Genomic DNA, 21,451 nt, shown 5'->3' on the forward strand with positions numbered 1-21,451 from the left:
TTTTATTAAAATGTAACTGGTATTTCCATTGGACTTTTGACATGTAAAATAACTAGTCATTTTTCATGTTATGTATTTATTTCTATATTTATTTATTTAATGAGAACAAATAACAACACTGTTTTTAACGTCATGCTCCACGCAGGTCACCAAACCCTATGTAATGGAGGGTCAGGGCGTGACTCTGAAGTGTAAGGCGATGGGCGACCCCGATCCCACCATTCACTGGCGCTTTCCCGACGGCAAACTGGTGCACAACAACTCGCGCACCATCCTATACGACAACGGCACGCTGGACATCCTGATCACAACCCTAAAAGACAGCGGCGCCTTCAACTGCGTGGCCTCCAACGCGGCCGGCATCGCCACCGCAGCCGTCGAAGTCAACATGATCCCGCTGCCGCTCTTCGTCAACAACACGGGCCACATGAGGGAGGCAGATCCAGGACTCTCGGACATCACCACATCCACCAAATCCGGCAGCAACGACACCAAACCGCAGGTCTTTTATCCAAAGTATTTTATTTTATTTCATTCAAATGTAATTTCCATTGGACAATTGGCCATGTAAAATGTTCAAGTTTATTTATTTGTCTGTCTATGCACTGGACTATTTGTCATGTAAAATTGTATAGTTATTTTTTTATTTTATTTTATTTTTTTATGCAGATCTTTTATCCAAAGTATTTTTTTTTTTTTTTTTTTGTTATTTACATAGGACTATTGGCCATGTCAAATTTTCTAGTTATTTTAATTTATTTATTTATTTATATGCAGGTTTTTTATCCAAAGTATTTTATTTTATTTTATTTTATTTTATTTTATTTTATTTTATTTTATTTTATTTTATTTTATTTTATTTTATTTTATTTTATTTTATTTTATTTTATTCAGTTATTTTCATTAGACTATTGGCCATGTAAACCTTTCTAGTTATTTTAATGTATTTATTTATTTATATGCAGATCTTTTATCCAAAGTTTATTTTATTTTATTTTATTTTATTTTATTTTGTTATCTACATAGGACTATTGGCCATGTAAAATTTTCTAGTTATTTTAATTAATTAATTAATTTATTTATATGCAGGTTTTTTATCCAAAGTATTTTATTTTATTTTATTTTATTTTATTTTATTTTATTTTATTTTATTTTATTTTATTTTATTTTATTTTATTTTATTTTATTTTATTTTATTTTATTTTATTTTATTTTATTTTATTTTATTTTATTCAGTTATTTCCATTAGACTATTGGCCATGTAAACCTTTCTAGTTATTTTAATGTATTTATTTATTTATATGCAGATCTTTTATCCAAAGTATTTTATTTTATTTTATTTTATTTTATTTTATCTTGTTATTTACATATGACTATTGGCCATGTAAAATTTTCTAGTTTTTATTTTATATATTTATTTATTTTTATTCAGGTTTTTTTATCCAAAATGTTTTGTTTTAATTATTTTATTTTATTTTATCCAAATTTAACTGTTATTTCCATTGGACTATTGACCAAGTAAAGTTTTCTAGTTATTTTTAATTTTCTGTATGTATTTATTTGTTTTTTATGCAGGTCTGTTATGCAAAGTGTAATTTTATTTATTTTTTTGCAAAATTATTTTATTTTATTTTATTTTATTTTATTTTATTTTATTTTATTTTATTTTATTTTATTTTATTTTATTTTATTTTATTTTATTTTATTTTATTTTATTTTATGCATTTTTATGCAGGTACTATTGGCCATGTAAAAGTTTATAGTTGTTTTTATTTTATGTATTTATTTATTTTAGGCAGTTTTTTTTATCCCAAAAATTATGTTTTTATTTATTTATTTTATTCAATTTTAACTGTTATTTCCATTCAACTTTTTACATGTAAAGTTTTCTAGTTATTTTTCATTTTATTTATTTATATATTTTGATGCAGGTCTATTGCATCAAATTATTTTGTTTTCATTGATTTATTTTTTTATGCAGGTTGTTTTATCCAAAATGTTTTGTTTGTTTTATTTATTTATTTATTATTTTTTATTTTATTTTATATTATATTTTTTTCTAACTGTTTTTTATCCAAAGTATTTTATTTTATTTTATTTTATTCAGAACAAGAGGGTGGTGGTGGAAAACCTGACCGCAAACTCAGCCGTCATCCACTGGCCGTCCGAACGCCACATTCCCGGGATCAGGATGTACCAGATCCAGTACAACAGCACTGTGGACGACACCCTGGTGTACAGGTAAAAAAAAAAGAAAGTCTTCTTTTATGAGACATAAAGGCAGACGTGACTAATGAAATGAACGGCTTCTCAGATCCCCTGTTGTGTCTTTAAATGAAGCACTTAACCTCAGATCACTCCAGACGCCAATTAGTCAGCTGTCTAATCTATCTACTGTAAATCATCCTGGATTAAAACACACTTGTGTGTTTGAGTTAACCAGCTTTTACAGGCTAAATGAAATTGAGTTAGATAGATAGTCAGAATGGACTCTAATTATAGATGTTAGACTTTTATTCTTTGTAGAAAGAAAAAAGAAAGAGCTATAGTTTTTATGATGATGGTAATAATAATTGTTGTTATTATTATTATTATAAAATAATTAATCTTAAAAATAATGAAATTGATTATTATGGTAACTTATTGTTATTTCATCATCTTTGTGATTATAATAAAATATATTATATATTGTTATCTTTTTATTTTTTTAGTCAGATATTAATTATTTAAAAAAACAATTTATTTTATTTTATTTTATTTTATTTTATTTTATTTTATTTTATTTTCAAATACAATTTGTGCCAAGGAATGATTCTCAGATTTGTTTTTAAGAAAAACATTTTTTTTTTCCATGGGAAAAAAAAACAAAAACAAACTGAGAATCATTCCTTGGCACAAATTGTATTTGAAAATAAAATAAAATAATAAAATAAAATAAAATAAAATAAAATAAAATAAAATAAAATAAAATAAAATAAAATAAAATAAAATAAAATAAAATAAAATAAAATAAAATAAAATAAAATAAAATAAAATAAAATATATTGTTTTTTTTTTAAATAATTAAAATTTGATGTAATATTTATTGTATTTAGATTTTTACAGAAGCTATTATTATTATTTAAATATTTATTACAAAAATATTATATGTATTTACTTATTTACAATACATAATTTACAATAATTCACAGTTTTTATAAATACATAATTTCAATTAAATAAAAAAAATTGAGTATTTGTCTGCTTTATTTTTAAAAGTTAACAAAAATAAACAAATATATATATAGAGAGAGAGGGAGATATGATATATTTTATATTGCATTTTTTTATATGCAACTTATTGTATTTAAAGTCTTACAGGAGCTATTATTATTTGAATATTATTTGAATATTTTAAAAAAACTATATATTATTTAGTTATTTACACAATATTTTATAAGTACATAATTGTAATTAAATAGAAATTGTATTTTTGTGTATTTGTCTGCTTTATTTTTAAAGTTAATTTAATTTATATTATTATTTAATTTATTATTAATAATTTATTAATATTATTAATATTATATATATATATATATATATATATATATTTTTTTTTTTTTTTTTTTTTTTTTTTTTTCCTCTGTTGTTATAAGTTAAAAATATTATTGTGTGCATGCATGAATTGAACCAGGCACAAAGCTCTTTAAAAGAATGAAAGGTGACATACAAACTAAAACTGGAGCAAATTTACATAATAACAGGCTGTTTAAAGATCAGCTGAATTATTGATAACCACAAAGACTGAGCAGAGAAAAAAGAAATCTCAGGATTAAAGGTCAGACACAGTAAATGTTAAAAAACCTCACTGTGTCAAACCAGATAGAAAGATTGACAATAGATCTGGACCTAGATCAGGGTCTTTTAGTGAATCATAGAGTGTGTTCTCCGGATCCGATGAAGGTTCAGATTTACAGTGTGATTGAGGACAGATGATCCGTGTGATTCAGTGCTGTGCAGTACAGGCCTGCGCTCAGATAATGCACTTTAACGTCTGCGTCGGCGCACCGCTAGCGAGCGGTAAAACACTTGTGACATTAATTGGCCTCGCTGCAGGACACTAGTGCATTACGCCACAATCTGCCGTGCTTTAAACACACCTTCATCTCTCTGAACACCGCAAACACACAGTGGAGCACCGTCAGGCCATCATTACACGTGACAGGGCTTCACATTAAAACCTTTTCCCTTTTCAATAAACCTGAGGAAACACTGGGAATGTGAATGAATCACTGCGATCAAGGACAAACACTCATTTTCAGAAAGAGTCACCAAATTGCCGTCAGGTTGTTGCAGCACGTTTAGCATTTGAGGATTTGTCTATAGTCAAAATATAAGCTATTATTTTTGTTATTATTATTTGAATATTTTATTATTTTATATTACTCATTTACAATACATAAATTACCATATATTAACAATATTTTTTAATTTTAAGTACATACTTAAATAGAAACCGTATTATTTTAGCTCACAAATAATTATTTTAAAGTAAAATTTTAAATTTGTTATTTTAAATAATTTTTTAAAGTTTGATTTATTTCATTTAGAATTTTAAAGACACTATTATTATTATTATTATTTAAATATTTTACATTTATCTGCTTAGTCTACATAATATTTACTTATTCACAATACATAAATTACAATACTTAACACTTTTAAAAAATTGTGTAAGTACGTAATTATAATTAAAAAATAAATATTATTTTAGATCACAAATAATTATTTTAAAGTAACATTTTTAATTTGTCATTTTAAATAATTGTTTAAAATTTAATTTATTTAATTTAGAATTTTAAAGACACTGTTATTATTGTTTTAATATTTTATATACTGATTTACAATACATAAATTACAGTACTTAACACTTTTTTATTTTATAAGTGCATAATTATAATTAAATAGAAATATTATTTTAGCTCACAAATAATTATTTTAGTTACATTTTAAATTTGTAATTTTAAAGAATTATTTACAATTTTATTTATAATTTTAAAGAAGCTATTATTATTGTTATTATTATTTGTTTATTATTATTTGTCTTCTTTATTCTAAAAAGTACTATATATTATTTACTTATTTACAATACATAAATTACAATAACTAACAGTACTTATTTATTTTATAAGTAAATAATTATAATTAAGTAGAATCGTATTATTTTAGCTCACAAATAATTATTTTAGTTACATTTTAAATTTGTAATTTAAAAAAATATTTTAAATTTTATTTAGAATTTTAAAGAATTATTTAAAATTTTATTTAGAATTTGAAAGAATTATTTTAAATTTTATTTAGAATTTTAAAGAAGCCATTATTGGTATTATTATTATTATTATTATTATTATTATTATTATTATTATTATTATTATTATTATTATTTGAATAGTTTATATGTATCTGCTTTATTCTAAAACAATTACTATACATTATTTACACATAAATTATTATTAACAGTATCTTTATTTTATTATAATTCTTTTACAGGGTAAAATATGTTTACTTATAAGGAAAATGATGCCACAATGCAAAAACATATATTACTTAATATTAAATTCTTATGTTATTATATTTTATTATATACTATTTAAATAGTTGTATTTATTTTTTTTACATAGATTATACGTTATTTTATTATTTATTTATTATCTATATCATTTTTTTATACTTAATTTTATTTGTTACTGATTTATTTTATTTTTCTTTATTTATTTTTTGCATTACAGTAATGACATTTTAGATAGTAAAATATGCTTACTTATAAGAAAAAAAAATTATATCACAATGCAAAAAATTATTATCCATCATTTTATTAGTAGTATTTAATTTTTTATTTTTTTTTGCATAACAGTAATGACATTTTAGAGGGGAAAATATGCTTACTTATAAGGAAAATGATGTCACAATGCAAAAATATATATTATTTAACATGAATTACTAATTTATTGTATTTTATTATATACTACATAAATAATTGTATATATTTTTTTCCATATTATAGGTTGTTTTTAGACTTTAGATAGTAAAATATGCTTAATTTTTAGGAGTATATACTTTAATAAATTAATAAATGGTCAATTAAATTAAATATATAGCTTATTTCTTTGGTATTACTATTTAAATCATTAATTTTTTTTCACACTACAGATATTTTGCATTACACTAATGAGAATCATCAGGAAAATTGTCACAATTTGAATAAATCACAGACACTGCGTTCAAGGACAAACACTCATTTTCAGAAAGACTCACGAAATTGCTGTCAGTTTATTGCAGCACGTTTAGCTTTTGGCGATTCGTCTACAGTCACGAGAAATAAAGAGAAACGTCAGACCTCCGTTCGCTTCTGTGAATCAAATCATCTTCAGGGATCTGCACTGGACCGAAGGGCAACACACACAAATCCCACATTTACATAATAACAGGTGCTTTAAAGATCAGCTGAATTATTGAGAACCCCAAAGACTCTCAGAAAAGAGGCAAAGTTTCTCCAACAATGGGACGGAGATCTCGCCGTGAGGTTTGAAGGTCAGACTGTGTCCGTGTTAAAAGCCCAGATTGAGCTGATAGTGAACAGGTCAGTCACGTCCGTGTTTAAAAAAATGGCTTTAAGTTAAATCAGACTACCCCGAGCTCCTGGATAAATCGCACCAACAAATGTTTAGAAAAAATTATGTCACAATTCAAAAATATATGATTTAATATTAATTACTATTTTATTATATTACTAAAATAATTTGATACATTTTTGCATTATAGTAATGAGAATTTAGAGGGTAAAATATGCTTCATTATCAATGCAAAAAATAATATTCATTTTAGTTAAGTAATTGTATAAATTCTTTTCATATTATAGTTTTTTTTTTTTGCATTACAGTAAAGATAATTTAGAGGGTAAATATGCTTAATTATAAGGAAAATTATGTCACAAAGCAAAACAGTATATTAATTATTAATTAGTATTTTATTATATTACTACTTATATATTATTGTTTTTTGGTATCAGGAAGATTGTTACCAGGCATATTTTATAAGATAATATTTTCTATTTTATTCTGTTTTATTATTATTATTTTAATGATTTTACATATTTTTTTTTTTTTTTCTGCATTACATTAATATGCATTCAGAGGGCAACATGTTCTTAATTATCAGGAAAATCATGTCACAATACAAAAAATGGTTAAAAATTATTTACTGTTTTATTTTATTGCTATTTGAAGCCTTTTTACATGACTGGTTTTTTTGCATTATAGTAAGGTAAAATATGTTCAATTATCAGGAAAATTGTCACAATAAAAAAATTTAGTATTTATTTATTATATGACTATTTAAATCATTTATTTTTTCACACTACAGATATTTTGCATTACACTAATGAGAATCTGGAGAGTAAAATATGCTTAAAATATATTAATAATTATTTTATTATTACTATTTAAATTATCTTTTCAAATGACGAATTTTCTTGCATTACACTAATGAGAATTTGCAAACAAATGCTGTCGTGATGTATACCTTATTTTATTTGTTACTGAATTATTTTAATTTAATTTAATTTATTTATTCATTTATTTTTGTTGCTTTTTCACATGATAGTAATGACATTTTAGATGGTAAAATATGATTAATTATAAGGAAAATGATGTCACAATGCAAAAAAAATTATATTCATTACTATTATATTATATACAAAAATAATTGTACTTATTTGTAGTTTTTTTACTTTAGAAAGTAAAATATGCTTAATTATCATGAAAATATACTTTATTTTATTTTATTTATTTATTTTAGATTTTTATTTTTTGCATTACATTAATTAGAGTAAGAGACAAAATTTTCCTAATTAACATACAAAAATATTAATATTAATATTTAATGTTTCAATATATTATATATAATTTTATTTCTATTTTTTATATTATTATTTAGTTTTTTTACATTACAGTTTTTTTGCATTACAGTAATGAGAATTTACAAACAAATACTGTTGTGATGTATACTTTTTTGGTAACACTTTATAATAACTACACACTATGAGTCATTAGTTAAGCATTGGTTAATTAATAATTTATAAAGCATTATTCCTATCTCAATAGACATTTGTAAGCAGTTTATAAATACAGCTATAAATGCTTTATTCTTGTTTTATAAGCATCTGTATAATAAATAGTAAATGTTTTATAACTGCCTGAATTAATTATGAGTTACAGTAGGAATAAGTGTTATTAAAGCATTTATTAACACACTTGACTAACTGTTAATATATGTCTGAATAATAATATGTATAAATGTGCATTCAAATGGTTTATGAATCACTTTCTAAATGATCTCATGAACCACTTACAACTACTAACTAACCGGTTTGTAAATAATGTAATGCTTAATTTAGAAATGATTAACTGATCCCTAATAAAGTATGAAAATACAGTTATTAAGCATATTATACAGATGCTTATAAAACAAGAATAAAGCATTCATAGCTGTATTTATAAACTGCTTACAAATTTCAATTAAGATAGGAATAATGCTTTATAAATTATTAATTAACTATTTACCAATGCTTAACTAATGACTCATAGTGTGTAGTTATAAAGTGTTACCACTTTTTTATTTATTTGTTACTAAATTATTTAATTTTTTATTTAATTAATTAATTTTATTTAATTTTATTCTTTTGCTTAATTATCAGGAAGATCAGGACGATTTATTATTATTTTTTATTTACTTTTTTATTTTATTACTACTATTTACAGGATTTTCTGCACTTTTTATGTTTAAATTTTTTGCATTACATTAATTAGAATAAGAGACAAATGTTACATTAATGAGAGGACAAAATTGTCCTACTTAATATACAAAAACTATGTTTAATATTTAATACTTTAATATATATATATATATATATATATATATATATATTTTTTTTTTTTTTTTTTTACATTACAGATTTTTTGCATTATAGTAATGTAGATGCTCAGTTATCAGGAAATATATCACAATGCAAAAAAATTATTTTAATATTATTCACTACTTTATCACTACTATTTAAATTATCCTTTCAAATGAAAGATTTTCTTGCATTAAAAACTGTCTGAAAAACTCTCTTAATGCCATAAAAACTATCATCTTTATGCAAAACTAATTTCATATTTTTCTTTTTATTTCGGAGTGAGTCGGCCAAGTTCTCAACTGCTTTAGTGAGATTCACAGTTAGTTTTAAAGGATGGTGCATTATGAAGACAGCACGATGCTCCTCTTCACTTCAGTTCATTCTGATTCAGGACAACCACACACTTCTAAAACAGACGCCAGAGAAACACACGCAAGCAAACAGCAGAGAGACTGGATATTTGAACTGGGAATTGATTTCCATCTTTTGAACCCTTCAGACTGGCTCTAAATGGCAGGGCACTTACAGACAGAATTCAATTCCTCTGAAGATAACTTTATCTACACTTTCTGGGGAGATCAGACGGCAAACTCAACCTGCTTTTTAATGGAGAGCGATGTTTTTGCAGCACATGTTTGGTTAGGACGGTTAGTTAGAGCGTTTAGCCGGAGTGGACACAGAAAGTAAATGTCAGAGCTGGTATTTATCGGGAGAATCTCAATATTAGCAGATGTGTTTACTGAGGCTCAGTGTGGGAGGACAGGAATACAGTCAGTCGCTCTGGAGCTAAAGGCAGGAGGATGTTTGCACAGAATGAGAGCAGCGGAGCAATGCTTTTGCTGAAAGCGGCTGCTCAATCAGCACTTCTCAAGCATGATAAGATAGTATGATCGTTTTTTATGGCAGTAAGACAGAATGAAAACAGTTTTCTGCTCTGATTCAATCAGCAAAACTATGCAAAAAATGCAAAAAATAAACATTTTAAACTTGTGTCCAAGTATACAGTATTATGACAGAAGTGTCAACATGGACATTGTGTGGATTTTGAATAATAATAACAATAGATGATAATAATAATAGTAATAAAACATTTTTAATTAAATAATTTAGCAATAAACGAATATTAAACTAATATTGTTAATAAAAAATATTGTTATTATTATTATTATTATTATTATTATTATTATTATTATTATTATTAATGTAATCAGTTAATTCATATTAATATGTATGTTAATATTAATATTGTCATTAATCTTAATAATTATTAATATTAATAAATATTAAATATTAATAATATTAATTAATGCCGTTGTGGACTGTGTTTGGTCCTGAAGCAAGACATTTTTTTTTATTAAATAATTGATCAATAAATTAATAATAAATTAATATTGTTAATAAAAATTATTATTATTATTATTATTATTATTATTATTATTATTATTATTATTATTATTATTATTATTATTATTATTATTATTATTAATAATAATAATAATAATAATCCAATTAGTTAATTCATATTAATATTTATGTTAGCATTGATAATAATAAATGTCATTGTTTCATTTTTGCACGATAATTAGTTTTGGTACTGTGTTTAGTCCTGAAGCAAAACATTTTTTTTTATTAAATAATTTTTGCAATAAATTAATATTAAACTAATAGTGTTATTATTATTATTATTATTATTATAGTATATATTATTATTATTATATTTATTAATCCAATCAGTTCAGTTGGTCCTGAAGCAAAACTATTTTTAATTAAATAATTTAGCAATAAACAAATATTAAAATAATATTGTTAATAAATAAAAAAATACTGCAGTTTTGGAACTGTGTTTGTTCCTGCAGCAATTTTTTTATAATAATTTAGCAATAAATTATTATTATTATTATTATTATTATTATTATTATTATTATTATTATTATTATTATTCCAATCAGTTCATTCATATTATTATTTATGTTAGCATTAATAATAGGGGTGTGACGAGATCTCGCGAGATGAAATTTGGCGAGATTGCTCGTCGCATTAAAATTCTGTCTCGCGAGATTTGTTATCCAACAAGCAACCGGAAAACACAGGCATTACTATTTACTACGCACCCGCCACGTTCAAATCGTGATCCAAGAAGCAGCAAAATGACGGACAATACAGATATTGAAATTGAAGATGCCCCCACCACGTTCAAATCTTTTGTTTGGCAGCATTTTGGGTTCCCGACAGAAATGATTAATGGCAAGAGAGTAAGTGATAAGACACGGACAATATGCAGACACTGCAAGCAAACAATGCCGTACAGCGCGGCTAATACGAGCAGTGAGCGCATCTTTTCCACAGCTGGAGACATAGTCAATGCGCAAAGATCCCAACTACTGCCAGAAAATGTGGACATGCTAATATTCTTAAAAAAGAACATGGATGTGTAGTTGTCAGTGACATACTTGATACATCTCAGTCTGTAAATGACAGAGAAGAACTTCTTGTTTTGCTTATATTGTTTGCACTTGAAAAAAGGAGAAATATATAATTTTATTTATTTTATTTTAACTTTTATAACATTTTATTTTAGTTTCAATTTGTAGAGGAAGAAGTGACATACTTGGTCAGGATCTGTTTGCACTATTTGCCGTCTGTATTGACAGAGAAGAACTTTTTGTTTTGCACATATTGTTTGCTTTGGAAAAAAGGAGAAATATATAATTGTATTTTTTATTTATTTTTTAAATATTATTTTAACTTTTATAACATTTTAGTTTCAATTTGTAGAGGAAGAAGTTCATTAAGAAGTTTATTAAAAAGAAGAAGACCATTGAATGTTAAGGCTTGTGCAACTAAGTTAAATAAAAGTCTGTTTTAGTTTTCTTAAAATCTCGTCTCGTCTCGATCTCGTGAACCCAATCTCGTGTCTCGTCTCGTCTCGTGAGCTGAGTGTCTCGTCACACCCCTAATTAATAATAATAAATGTCATTGTTTCATTTTTGCACAATAATTAGTTTTGGGACTGTTTGGTCCTGAAGCAAAAAAATAAAAATAATAATTAAATAATTATTATTAATAATAATAATAATAATAATAATATATTAATTAATCCAATCAGTTCAGTTTGGTCCTGAAGCAAAAAATGTTTTTTTGTTTAAATAATTTAGCAATAAATAAATATTAAAATAATATTGTTAATTAAAAAAATACTACTACTGTTATTATTATTATTATTATTATTATTATTATTATTATTATTATTATTATTATTATTATTATTATTATTATTATTAATCCAATCAGTTAATTCATATTAATATTTACGTTAGTAGTAATATTAATAAATGTCATTGTTTTATTTTTGCACAATAATCAGTTTTGGAACTGTGTTTGTTCCTGCAGCAATTTTTTATAATAATTTAGCAATATATTAATATTAAATTAATAATAATAATAATAATAATAATAATAATAATAATAATAATAATAATATTATTATTATTATAATATTTATATTTATTAATCCAAGCAGTTCAGTTTGGTCCTGAAGCAAAACAATTTTTTAAATTAAATAATTTAAAAAAAAAAATTTCTTATAATACAAATAATTTTATTATTATTAATTCAATCAGTTAATTCATATTAATATTTATGTTAGCATTACTATTAATAAATGTCATTGTTTAATTTTTGCACAATAATCAGTTTTGGGACTGTGTTTGGTCCTGAAGCAAAAAAATTAAAATGTATTAAATAATTTAGCAATAAACGAAATTAAACTAATATTGTTCATTAAAAAACATTATTATATTTATATAATAAATAAATAATATATAAATATTATTATATTTATTGTGTTTGGTCCTAAAGCAAAACAAATTTTAATTAAAAGTAAATTAATAATAATAATAATAATAATAATAATAGCACTGAATAGTACTAATGTGAGTTCTGTTTTAGTATTATTTAATAAAATTGTATTATTTATTAAAATATTACTATTGGCATTATTGTTAATTAATAATAATAAGTATTATTATTGTTTCAGTCAATTAGTTTATATTAATATTTTTGTTCGCCTTGTTATAAATAAATGTGATTGTGTCATTTTTGCATAAAAATCTATTTTTAATCAATATTAAATTAATGATAATAATATTAATATTATTACCCCTGAATAGCACTAATGTGAGTTCTATTTTAATATATTTTAATACTACTGTCAAGATTTAAAAAATTCTAAATATTACTCTTGGTATTATTATTAATAAATATATTCGTTTTTAATTAATATAAATATTAATATTTAACATTTATTTATATTTCTGACTTATTTTGTTGTTTTCTATTGGATGTATTTCTATATTCAAGTCACCAATGTTGTGATACATATGCATATAAAGCATATACTGTATATATACTTGTAGTATAATAATAATAATTATTATTATTTTAAAAACTGATATATGTTAGCTTTGGTATTAATATTTATTACTATACATTTTATTATTCATATTAACTGGTTAATTGATAAATGTCACTGAAATATTTTTCACAAACTATTTTAGCATTATTTATTAATAATAAAATAAAATAATTAAAATTAATGTATATTTTGGTATTTATTATTATTTAACATACACTTTAATCATATAAATTAGTGTTAATATTAATATTGCACTGATATTAACATTAATAATAATAGTGGTATTCATAACAATAAATATAACAATTGATTTTTGAACAATAAACAATTGTAGTACTTTCTTTGGTCCTGAAGCAAACCCAGTTGAGACCCACTGAACTAAATGTTAAATGAACACTTAATAAATTCACACCAGCATCCATAAAAGCTTCTAAACAGGAGTATAAAGGTGATTTAGTTGTGTGTGTTTGTGAAGAGAGTCAGACAGTCGGGTCAGCATTTCCTCTCATACCCATAATTCTCAGTGCTTCCCGCTGTGTGAGGTCTCTATCAGCGCCTGTCCGTTCATCCTCTGACCTGTGACTGAACGCCCTCGCTAGTTGATGACAGAGCGGTTTGTCACGCTGACCTCTGACCCCCAGACAGTCTCACGCATCACCGGCCAGCCAACACAGAACGGCCAATCAGAGCGCGGCTCAAAAGCGAGGCCCGCCGGGTCGCGCCGGGATCCGAGGTGAAGAGAGGCGTAAATCCAACAAGACATTTCATTTAGAGCCTGTTGTTTAAGTCTCGCCCCGGCTCTGATCCCGAACCGAGGAAGCGGGAAAATAATGGCACTCGGATCCCAGAGGCAGAACAACAGAAAGCATTGAGGCCGAAAGCTCGTAACGCTAGCTAATGTGCGCCACTTCGTTTCCACAATCAAAAGTGACACTTTAAATATTGCAGTGGAAAACATTTAGAAACGTAAAAGCACAAATAATGGCCTTGTGAATGAAATTCATTCTGCTCATGTTTGATGAATGAGACCTTTTGCGCAGTGTTAGACTTATTTATAAAGATTTTCTAGTTTCAGTTTTTTGTGCTCAATCTTTAATTTTTGTTTTCAGTTTCCATTTAAATATGTATTTTATTTTATAATTTATTGTATGTATTTTTGTATTTTAAATAGTAATATTAAATAGTAATATTTAATTTGTAAGTAATTTGTTTGTTTTTTTCATATCACTTTTAATTTTATTTTATTATTTTAATTTTGGAAATAGTAGTTTCCAGCAATATTTTCTATACATTTTTTATTTCTGTTTTATTTCAGCTTTACTTCAATAAACATTTTTATACATTTCACACACACACACACACACACACACACACACACACACATATATATATATTTCTATACATTTTTCATTTGTTTTATTTCAACTTTACTTCAATAAACATAAAAATTATATTTTTAGTATATTATTATATTATATTATATTATATTATATTATATTATATTATATTATATTATATTATATTATATTATATTATATTATATTATATATAAGGATTTTCTAGTTTCAGTCTGTTGTGCTCAATCTTTCATTTTTGTTTTCAGTTTTCATTTAAATGTGTATTTTTATTTTATTTTATTATTTATTTATTTAATGTATTTTTGGTATTTTATGTATTAAATGGTGATATTTAATTAGTTTATTGTATATATTTTCTGTATTTTAAATAGCAATATTAAATAGTAAATAGTAATATTTAAAATAAAATAAAATAAATTATATCACTTTTTTTATATCACAATTTTATTAGTAGTAGTATTTTTTTGGGAAATTTGGAAATCGTTTCCAGCAACATTTTTTTTTTTTTTTCATAAAAATTTTCATTATATATATATATATATATATATATAGCCATTTTATTATGTCCTTTTGCCATTTTTTATTTATTAATTTAATTTATTAATTTATTATTAGTTTTTTGAAAATATTTTAGTTTTATTTAAAGTTTTATATATATATGTGTGTGTGTGTGTGTGTGTGTGTGTGTGTGTGTGTGTGTGTGTGTGTGTGTGTGTGTGTGTGTGTGTGTGTGTGTGTGTGTGTGTGTGTGTGTGTTTTGTATTGTTGTATTGTAGTAATATTTCAAATAATTTAATTGTATTTTTATATCACTTTTTTAGTACTTAAACTTATTTCAGACCAAAGCAACATTGCAAAGCTTTTATTTGTTTTTGTTTATTAGTTTTTCATATTATCTAATAATTCATATTATATTATAAATATATAAAAAAACTTTTTTCAATAACAAAATAGTTTTAAATTGTATTTATTATGTCCTTTTGCCATATTAATTTATTAATTTAATTTATTAATTTTTTATTATTTATTCTTTTTTATATTTTTTTATATTATATTAATAATATAAAATGTTTACTTTATATTAAAATATTTAAACAGCTTTTTACAGCTTTAAATATATATATATATATATATTTTTTGTATTGTTGTATTGTAGTAATATTTCATTTTTAAATAATTGAATTGTATTTTATATTTTTATATGTTTAGTACTTAAACATATTTCAGGCCAAGCAACATTGAAAAGCTTCTATTTATTTGTTTTTTGTTTATAACAATAATAAATAATATAAAAAATAAATCTTACCATTTACAATATATTTATATGTATATTAATCTTTCATTTTTAAGTTTTAAATTGTATTTTTATATCACTTTTAATTTTACTTGATTAATGTTAGTGCTTAAACTTATTTCAGGCCAAGGCAACATTGCACAGTTTTTTTTTATGTATTATTACCTCATATTTCATATTATTATATATTATATTATTATTATTAGTGATTCATTTGAATAGTACATTCCTTTATGTGAAAATATACAAATATATATATATTCATCAAATATAAGTTCATATAAGTTGTCCTAAGACAAGAACAGGTATTAGTTTTGATCGACTTTAAATGTTGACTACATATATATATATATATATATATATATATATATATATATATATATATATACATACACAGGGTGGGTGAAAAGTAACTGAGAAAATAATGGCACACAGATCCCAGAGGCAGAACAACAGAAACCACGGAGGCCGAAATCTCATAAGTCTAGCTAATGTGCGCCGCTTCGTTTTCACAATCAAAAGTGACACTTTAAATATTGCTGTGGAACACATTTAGAAATGTAAAAGCGTGAACAGAGCTGCTGCGTGTTTTGTAAACATACTCTGATTGAGTTCAGAAGCTCGTAACTAACGCCGTTGGATGGTATTTCAGCTCTTTCATAAAACAATAGTGTTTTTCAGAGCGTACTCGATACGGCGATTAGCGGTACGGCATCACAAAACACAACATTGCTGTTTTTGAGATGGGGTGTCATTCATGAGCACGCTTCCGTGTGAATCATTCAGAAATCCATTCTTGTGCAAATCATTACTGTGAAATGAATGCAGCAATGTACAAAATAATGGTCTTGTGAATGAAATTCATTCTGCTCATGTTTGATGAATGAGACCTTTGTTTTGCACAGTTTTGCAGTAGCGTCCTCTCTCTCTCTCTCTCTCTCTCTCTCTCTCTCTCTCTCTCTTTCTCAAAATAGTTACCACCTTACTTACCTAGTCAATTGGTTACATTGATAATTGCAAACATTTTTTGTATTACAAGTTTTATAAAAAGGTTTAAATATGCAAATGAGGCATTATTTAATTAAATATGCGCTAATTTGCATACATTTCTAGTATAAAAATCTAAACACTGGATGAAGTCAGTTTCAAAATTCTTGTTTACATTTTATTTACATATTTTGGGATTTTGGGTCTCATTTCGTCACTCTAAAATTCAGAAAAAAAACTTAGAACAGACAGAAAACGATATATTTTTTACCATTTTGGGGGGGAATAAAATGTTGTATAAAATCAAGTAAATCATATATGAACAAATCCCTTTGTAAAAACCTTCAGGATATAGACAGGAATACAAATGGAAAGTTTGGTGTGTGTAAGTGCTACTGAAGTGGAGATGTATGGCTCGGTGTAGGAGAAAAAACTCATTTTGAGAAAACAGCATTTAAAACTATGGATTGTAATTGAAATCTATTGACAAAAGTGCTATAAAAAGAAACACTTAACAGTGTCTTCTTCAGTGTTTTCTTTCCACTAGTCTGAAACACCAAAAAGTTTTCAAGTAGATTCATTATTTGTAGCACGCAACTCTCAGCCTATGAATTCTGACAATTTTATGATAAAATACAAACAATAAGTGTGTTTTTACACTCTTTAATTTTATTACACAAATTCTTTCGGTTTAAAGTAGTAATTTAAAGCATTCTATAGATATATTTATCATGTCTGCTGAGTTCAGATCATTTTTGTGAAGCGCTGCTCCTCAAGACAGAGACGGCAGAAAGCGCATCTTTAGCTATTTTACAAAAGCACAACATTTTGTTGATATTGTGATGCACACAAATAAAAGTAGACCTCGAATGATGTATTACTCTTACCTTTATGAGCAAAGATGATGGTGTATTTTAGGTTTTCGCTATTATTAAGAACAAAAATTCAAGTGGGTTCAAACGCATATGGGTTTTTGGCTATAGGTTTAAAGGAAAAGAGCATTTTTAGATAAACAAGGCAATAATAGATGGCACTCGTGGAGGTAGAAAAACAGTTCTTTAATAACAATAGGACTGCTTGTAAAAAAAAACTTAAATGCAAAAGAATGTTTCTGTCCATAGTAATTTTTTATTCAATGTGTGTGAAAGCATAAGCAGTTTAAATGTTTTGCCACTTGCTTGAGCAACTTAATATATTAATCTATAAGTAAATGCAAAAGTAAAAAGCATGGAATAATGTGTTGCTTATATTTATTGTTTTTAAACTTGTCTATGAAAGATTACTGTACTGTGTAATTTTCTTTTTACAAAAGCACAACGTTTTGTTGATATTGTGAGTGCACACAAATAATAGACCTTTTGCAGTTCCAAATGATGTATTACTCTTACCTTTATGAGCAAAAATGATGGTGTATTTTAGGTTTTCGCTGTTATTAAGAAAAAAATTCAAGTGCTCGCACCGGCGCTTCCATGTCCTGCAAAGCGTGCTTTAGCTTCCACAATCCGCACAAATGATTAGATATGTGTCTAACAGCGCACATTTATCTAGGTTAAATGTTTAAATTAATATTGTGAAATGCATCAAGTGTTTTATGTCCATAGCTTTTATTTTAGGCAAGACTAAATTGATCAAACATGCTCGACTCATTGCCACTGGCCGCTTGGCCATTACTTTAAAAAACAAAAGCTTGAATTTAACAAACATAAAATGTTCCAAACATATTTCTAAATCAAAAATGTCATAATTAGACCATAAATGCATATAATTAAAGTCTACTGTGTTTCACAGTCAACGCATATGGGTTTTTGGCGAGGTTTAAAGGAAAAGAGCATTTTTAGATAAACAAGGCAATAATAGATGGCACTCGTGGAGGTAGGAAAACAAAGTTCTTTATTAACAACAAGACTGCTTGTAATAAAGATTTAAATGCAAAAGAAAGGCAGTAGAACTGACTGTTTCTGTAAGTAGTCATTTTTTATTCAATGTTTGTGATAGCATAAGCAGTTTAAATGTGGCACTTGCTTGAGCAACTAAATATATAAATCTAGAAATAAATGCAAAAGTAAAAAGCATGGAATAATGTGTTGCTTATATTTATTGTTTTTAAACTTGTCTATGAAAGATTACTGTACTGTGTAAAAAAAAAAATCACAATGCTAAAAAAGCACTTTCAATAACAGTTGTTTGGATGTGAAATCAAAATAATGGATGAATGTGTTTGTGGAAATCAGGCTTGTGCTGTGTGTAAGCTATTGTGCAATAATTGCACAGTTCTAAAAACAAAAATGCATTGCATGATCAAACATTTGGGTGAGATAAATATATTTTTTCGAAAAATGTCTAAAAAAATTAAAAATCCTGATTGGAGTTTCACTATAAATAATTCTACATGATAAAAAGAAGAATTTAAATGAACAGATTCAAAACAATGATTCAGTGATTAATTTGAATATAGTGCATTACTTTGTCAAAATATACAAAAACGTACACTTTGTAATAGAATAAATGAGTCGATTTATGCAGTCCATCAGTATATTTTAAGTGTATATTTTTAAGGATTCTCTAGTTTCATTAAATTAATGTTAAATTTTTCATTTTATGTTTTCAGTTTTAATTTAAATATTTTCAAATTTATTTATTTCTTTATTTTATAGTAATAGAAATAGTAGTTTCCAGCAACAAGTTTTTCATTTATGATTTATTTCATGTTTTAGAACAAATCAAGCGAGTCAATGATTCAGTAACCCATTCATAAAGACAGTCGCTTGCCTCGTTTCTGAATGAATCAGCCGTTTGAACGAATCAGTTCAATGAAGGACTAAATGACTCACTCATTCAAACAGCCATTTGTCACCACCTATTAGTGGCTTGGTTTCATATTTAAAAATATCACTGCTTTTTCCCCCACAAATAACATTTCTTATTTGTGTATTAAAAATGTATTTAAAAAATTCATCTTATAAAATTATTTATGCATTTGCAATTTTGTGCCGTAAATGCATTTGTGGCACCTCCTCTTCATCAAACAGTCTGTGTAAATGCATCTAATGTCACTTCAGATGCAGCTTCTGTTTCCTCTGCAGTGGAAAGATGCTGTTTGTTGATACTGATTTCATTTGAATGGTAACAAATCTACAGTTTCTTATTATTTTAGCTAAATTAATTAACACAATGTAAGAATGTTATGTGAAAGATGACACATAAAAAGGTTAGGGGGAATTTCTAAACATAGTTATATACAGCAGTTTATTTTCAGTCAATTGTCATTTCTAGCTCTTTCTAGTCACAGAGCACTTTAAGTGAGAGAACATCTGTAAGTTAGTCCAGATCAGGGGAATTTGTAATGTTTAATATTTTTTTTATTACGCAAGTAATTTTTTGCATTGAAAAAAAAAAAGATTTTTGTTTGTATATGCTGTTAATTATATTTTTTTAGGTCACACTTCAGAAAAAAAAAATCGGAATCTGCCAAGAAAATTGCAATTGGTGCATTTCTAATATATACAGTGAAGAAAAAAATTACTGATCCCTGCTGATTTTGTACATTCGCCCACTGACAAAGAAATGATCCGTCTATAGTTTTAATGCTAGGTTTATTTAAACAGTTAGAGACAGGATAACAACAAAAAAATCCAGAAAAACACATTTCAAGTTATAAATTGATTTACATTTTAATGAGTGAAAAAAGTATTTGATCCCCAATCAATCAGGAAGATTTCTGGCTCCCAGGTGTCAAGGAGCTGAGATTAGGAGCACTCTCTTAAAGGGACTGCTCCTAATCTCAGTTTGTTACCTGTATAAAAGACACCTGTCCACAGAAGCAATCAATCAATCAGATTCCAAACTCTCCACCATGGCCAAGACCAAAGAGCTGGCCAAGGATGACAGGGACAAGATTGTAGACCTACACAAGACCTCGCCAAGCAGCTTGGTGAGAAGGTGACAACAGTTGGTGCAATTATTTGCAAATGGAAAAAATGCAAATAACTGTCAATCTCCCTCGGTCTGGGGCTCCATGCAAGATCTCACCTTGTGGAGTTTCAATGATAATGAGAATGGTGAGGAATCAGCCCAGAACTACACAGGAGGATCTTGTCAATGATCTCAAGGCAGCTGGGACCATAGTCACCAAGAAAACAATTGGTAACACACTACACCATGAAGGACTGAAATACTGCAGCATCCACAAGGTCCCCCTGCTCGAGAAAGCACATGTACAAGCCCGTCTGAAGTTTGCCAATGAACATCTGAATGATTCAGAGGAGAACTGGGAGAAAGTGTTGTGGTCAGATGAGATGAGAAATCCAGCTCTTTGGCATCAACTCAACTCACCGTGTTTGGAGAAAGAGGAATGCTGCATATTACCCCAAGAACACCATCCCCACCGTCAAGCATGGAGGTGGAAACATGCTTTGGGGGTGTTTTTCTGCTAAGGGGACAGCTGCACCACATCGAAGAGACGA

General features: G+C 25.9%; 1 protein-coding gene across 1 annotated transcript in view; it reads left to right on the plus strand.

Moving 5' to 3' along the window:
* Positions 1-21,451, plus strand: part of lrfn1 (leucine rich repeat and fibronectin type III domain containing 1) — a 90,380-nt gene that overhangs the window by 64,673 nt on the left and 4,256 nt on the right. Inside the window, exons 4-5 of the mRNA XM_073817880.1 lie at positions 146-502; positions 2,108-2,241. Of these exons, the coding sequence (XP_073673981.1) occupies positions 146-502; positions 2,108-2,241 (491 nt within the window). The remainder of the gene's footprint in view (positions 1-145; positions 503-2,107; positions 2,242-21,451) is intronic.

The sequence above is a fragment of the Garra rufa genome, chromosome 14 (genome assembly GCF_049309525.1).
Source record: "Garra rufa chromosome 14, GarRuf1.0, whole genome shotgun sequence".
In the NCBI taxonomy this organism is placed as follows: Eukaryota; Metazoa; Chordata; class Actinopteri; order Cypriniformes; family Cyprinidae; genus Garra; species Garra rufa.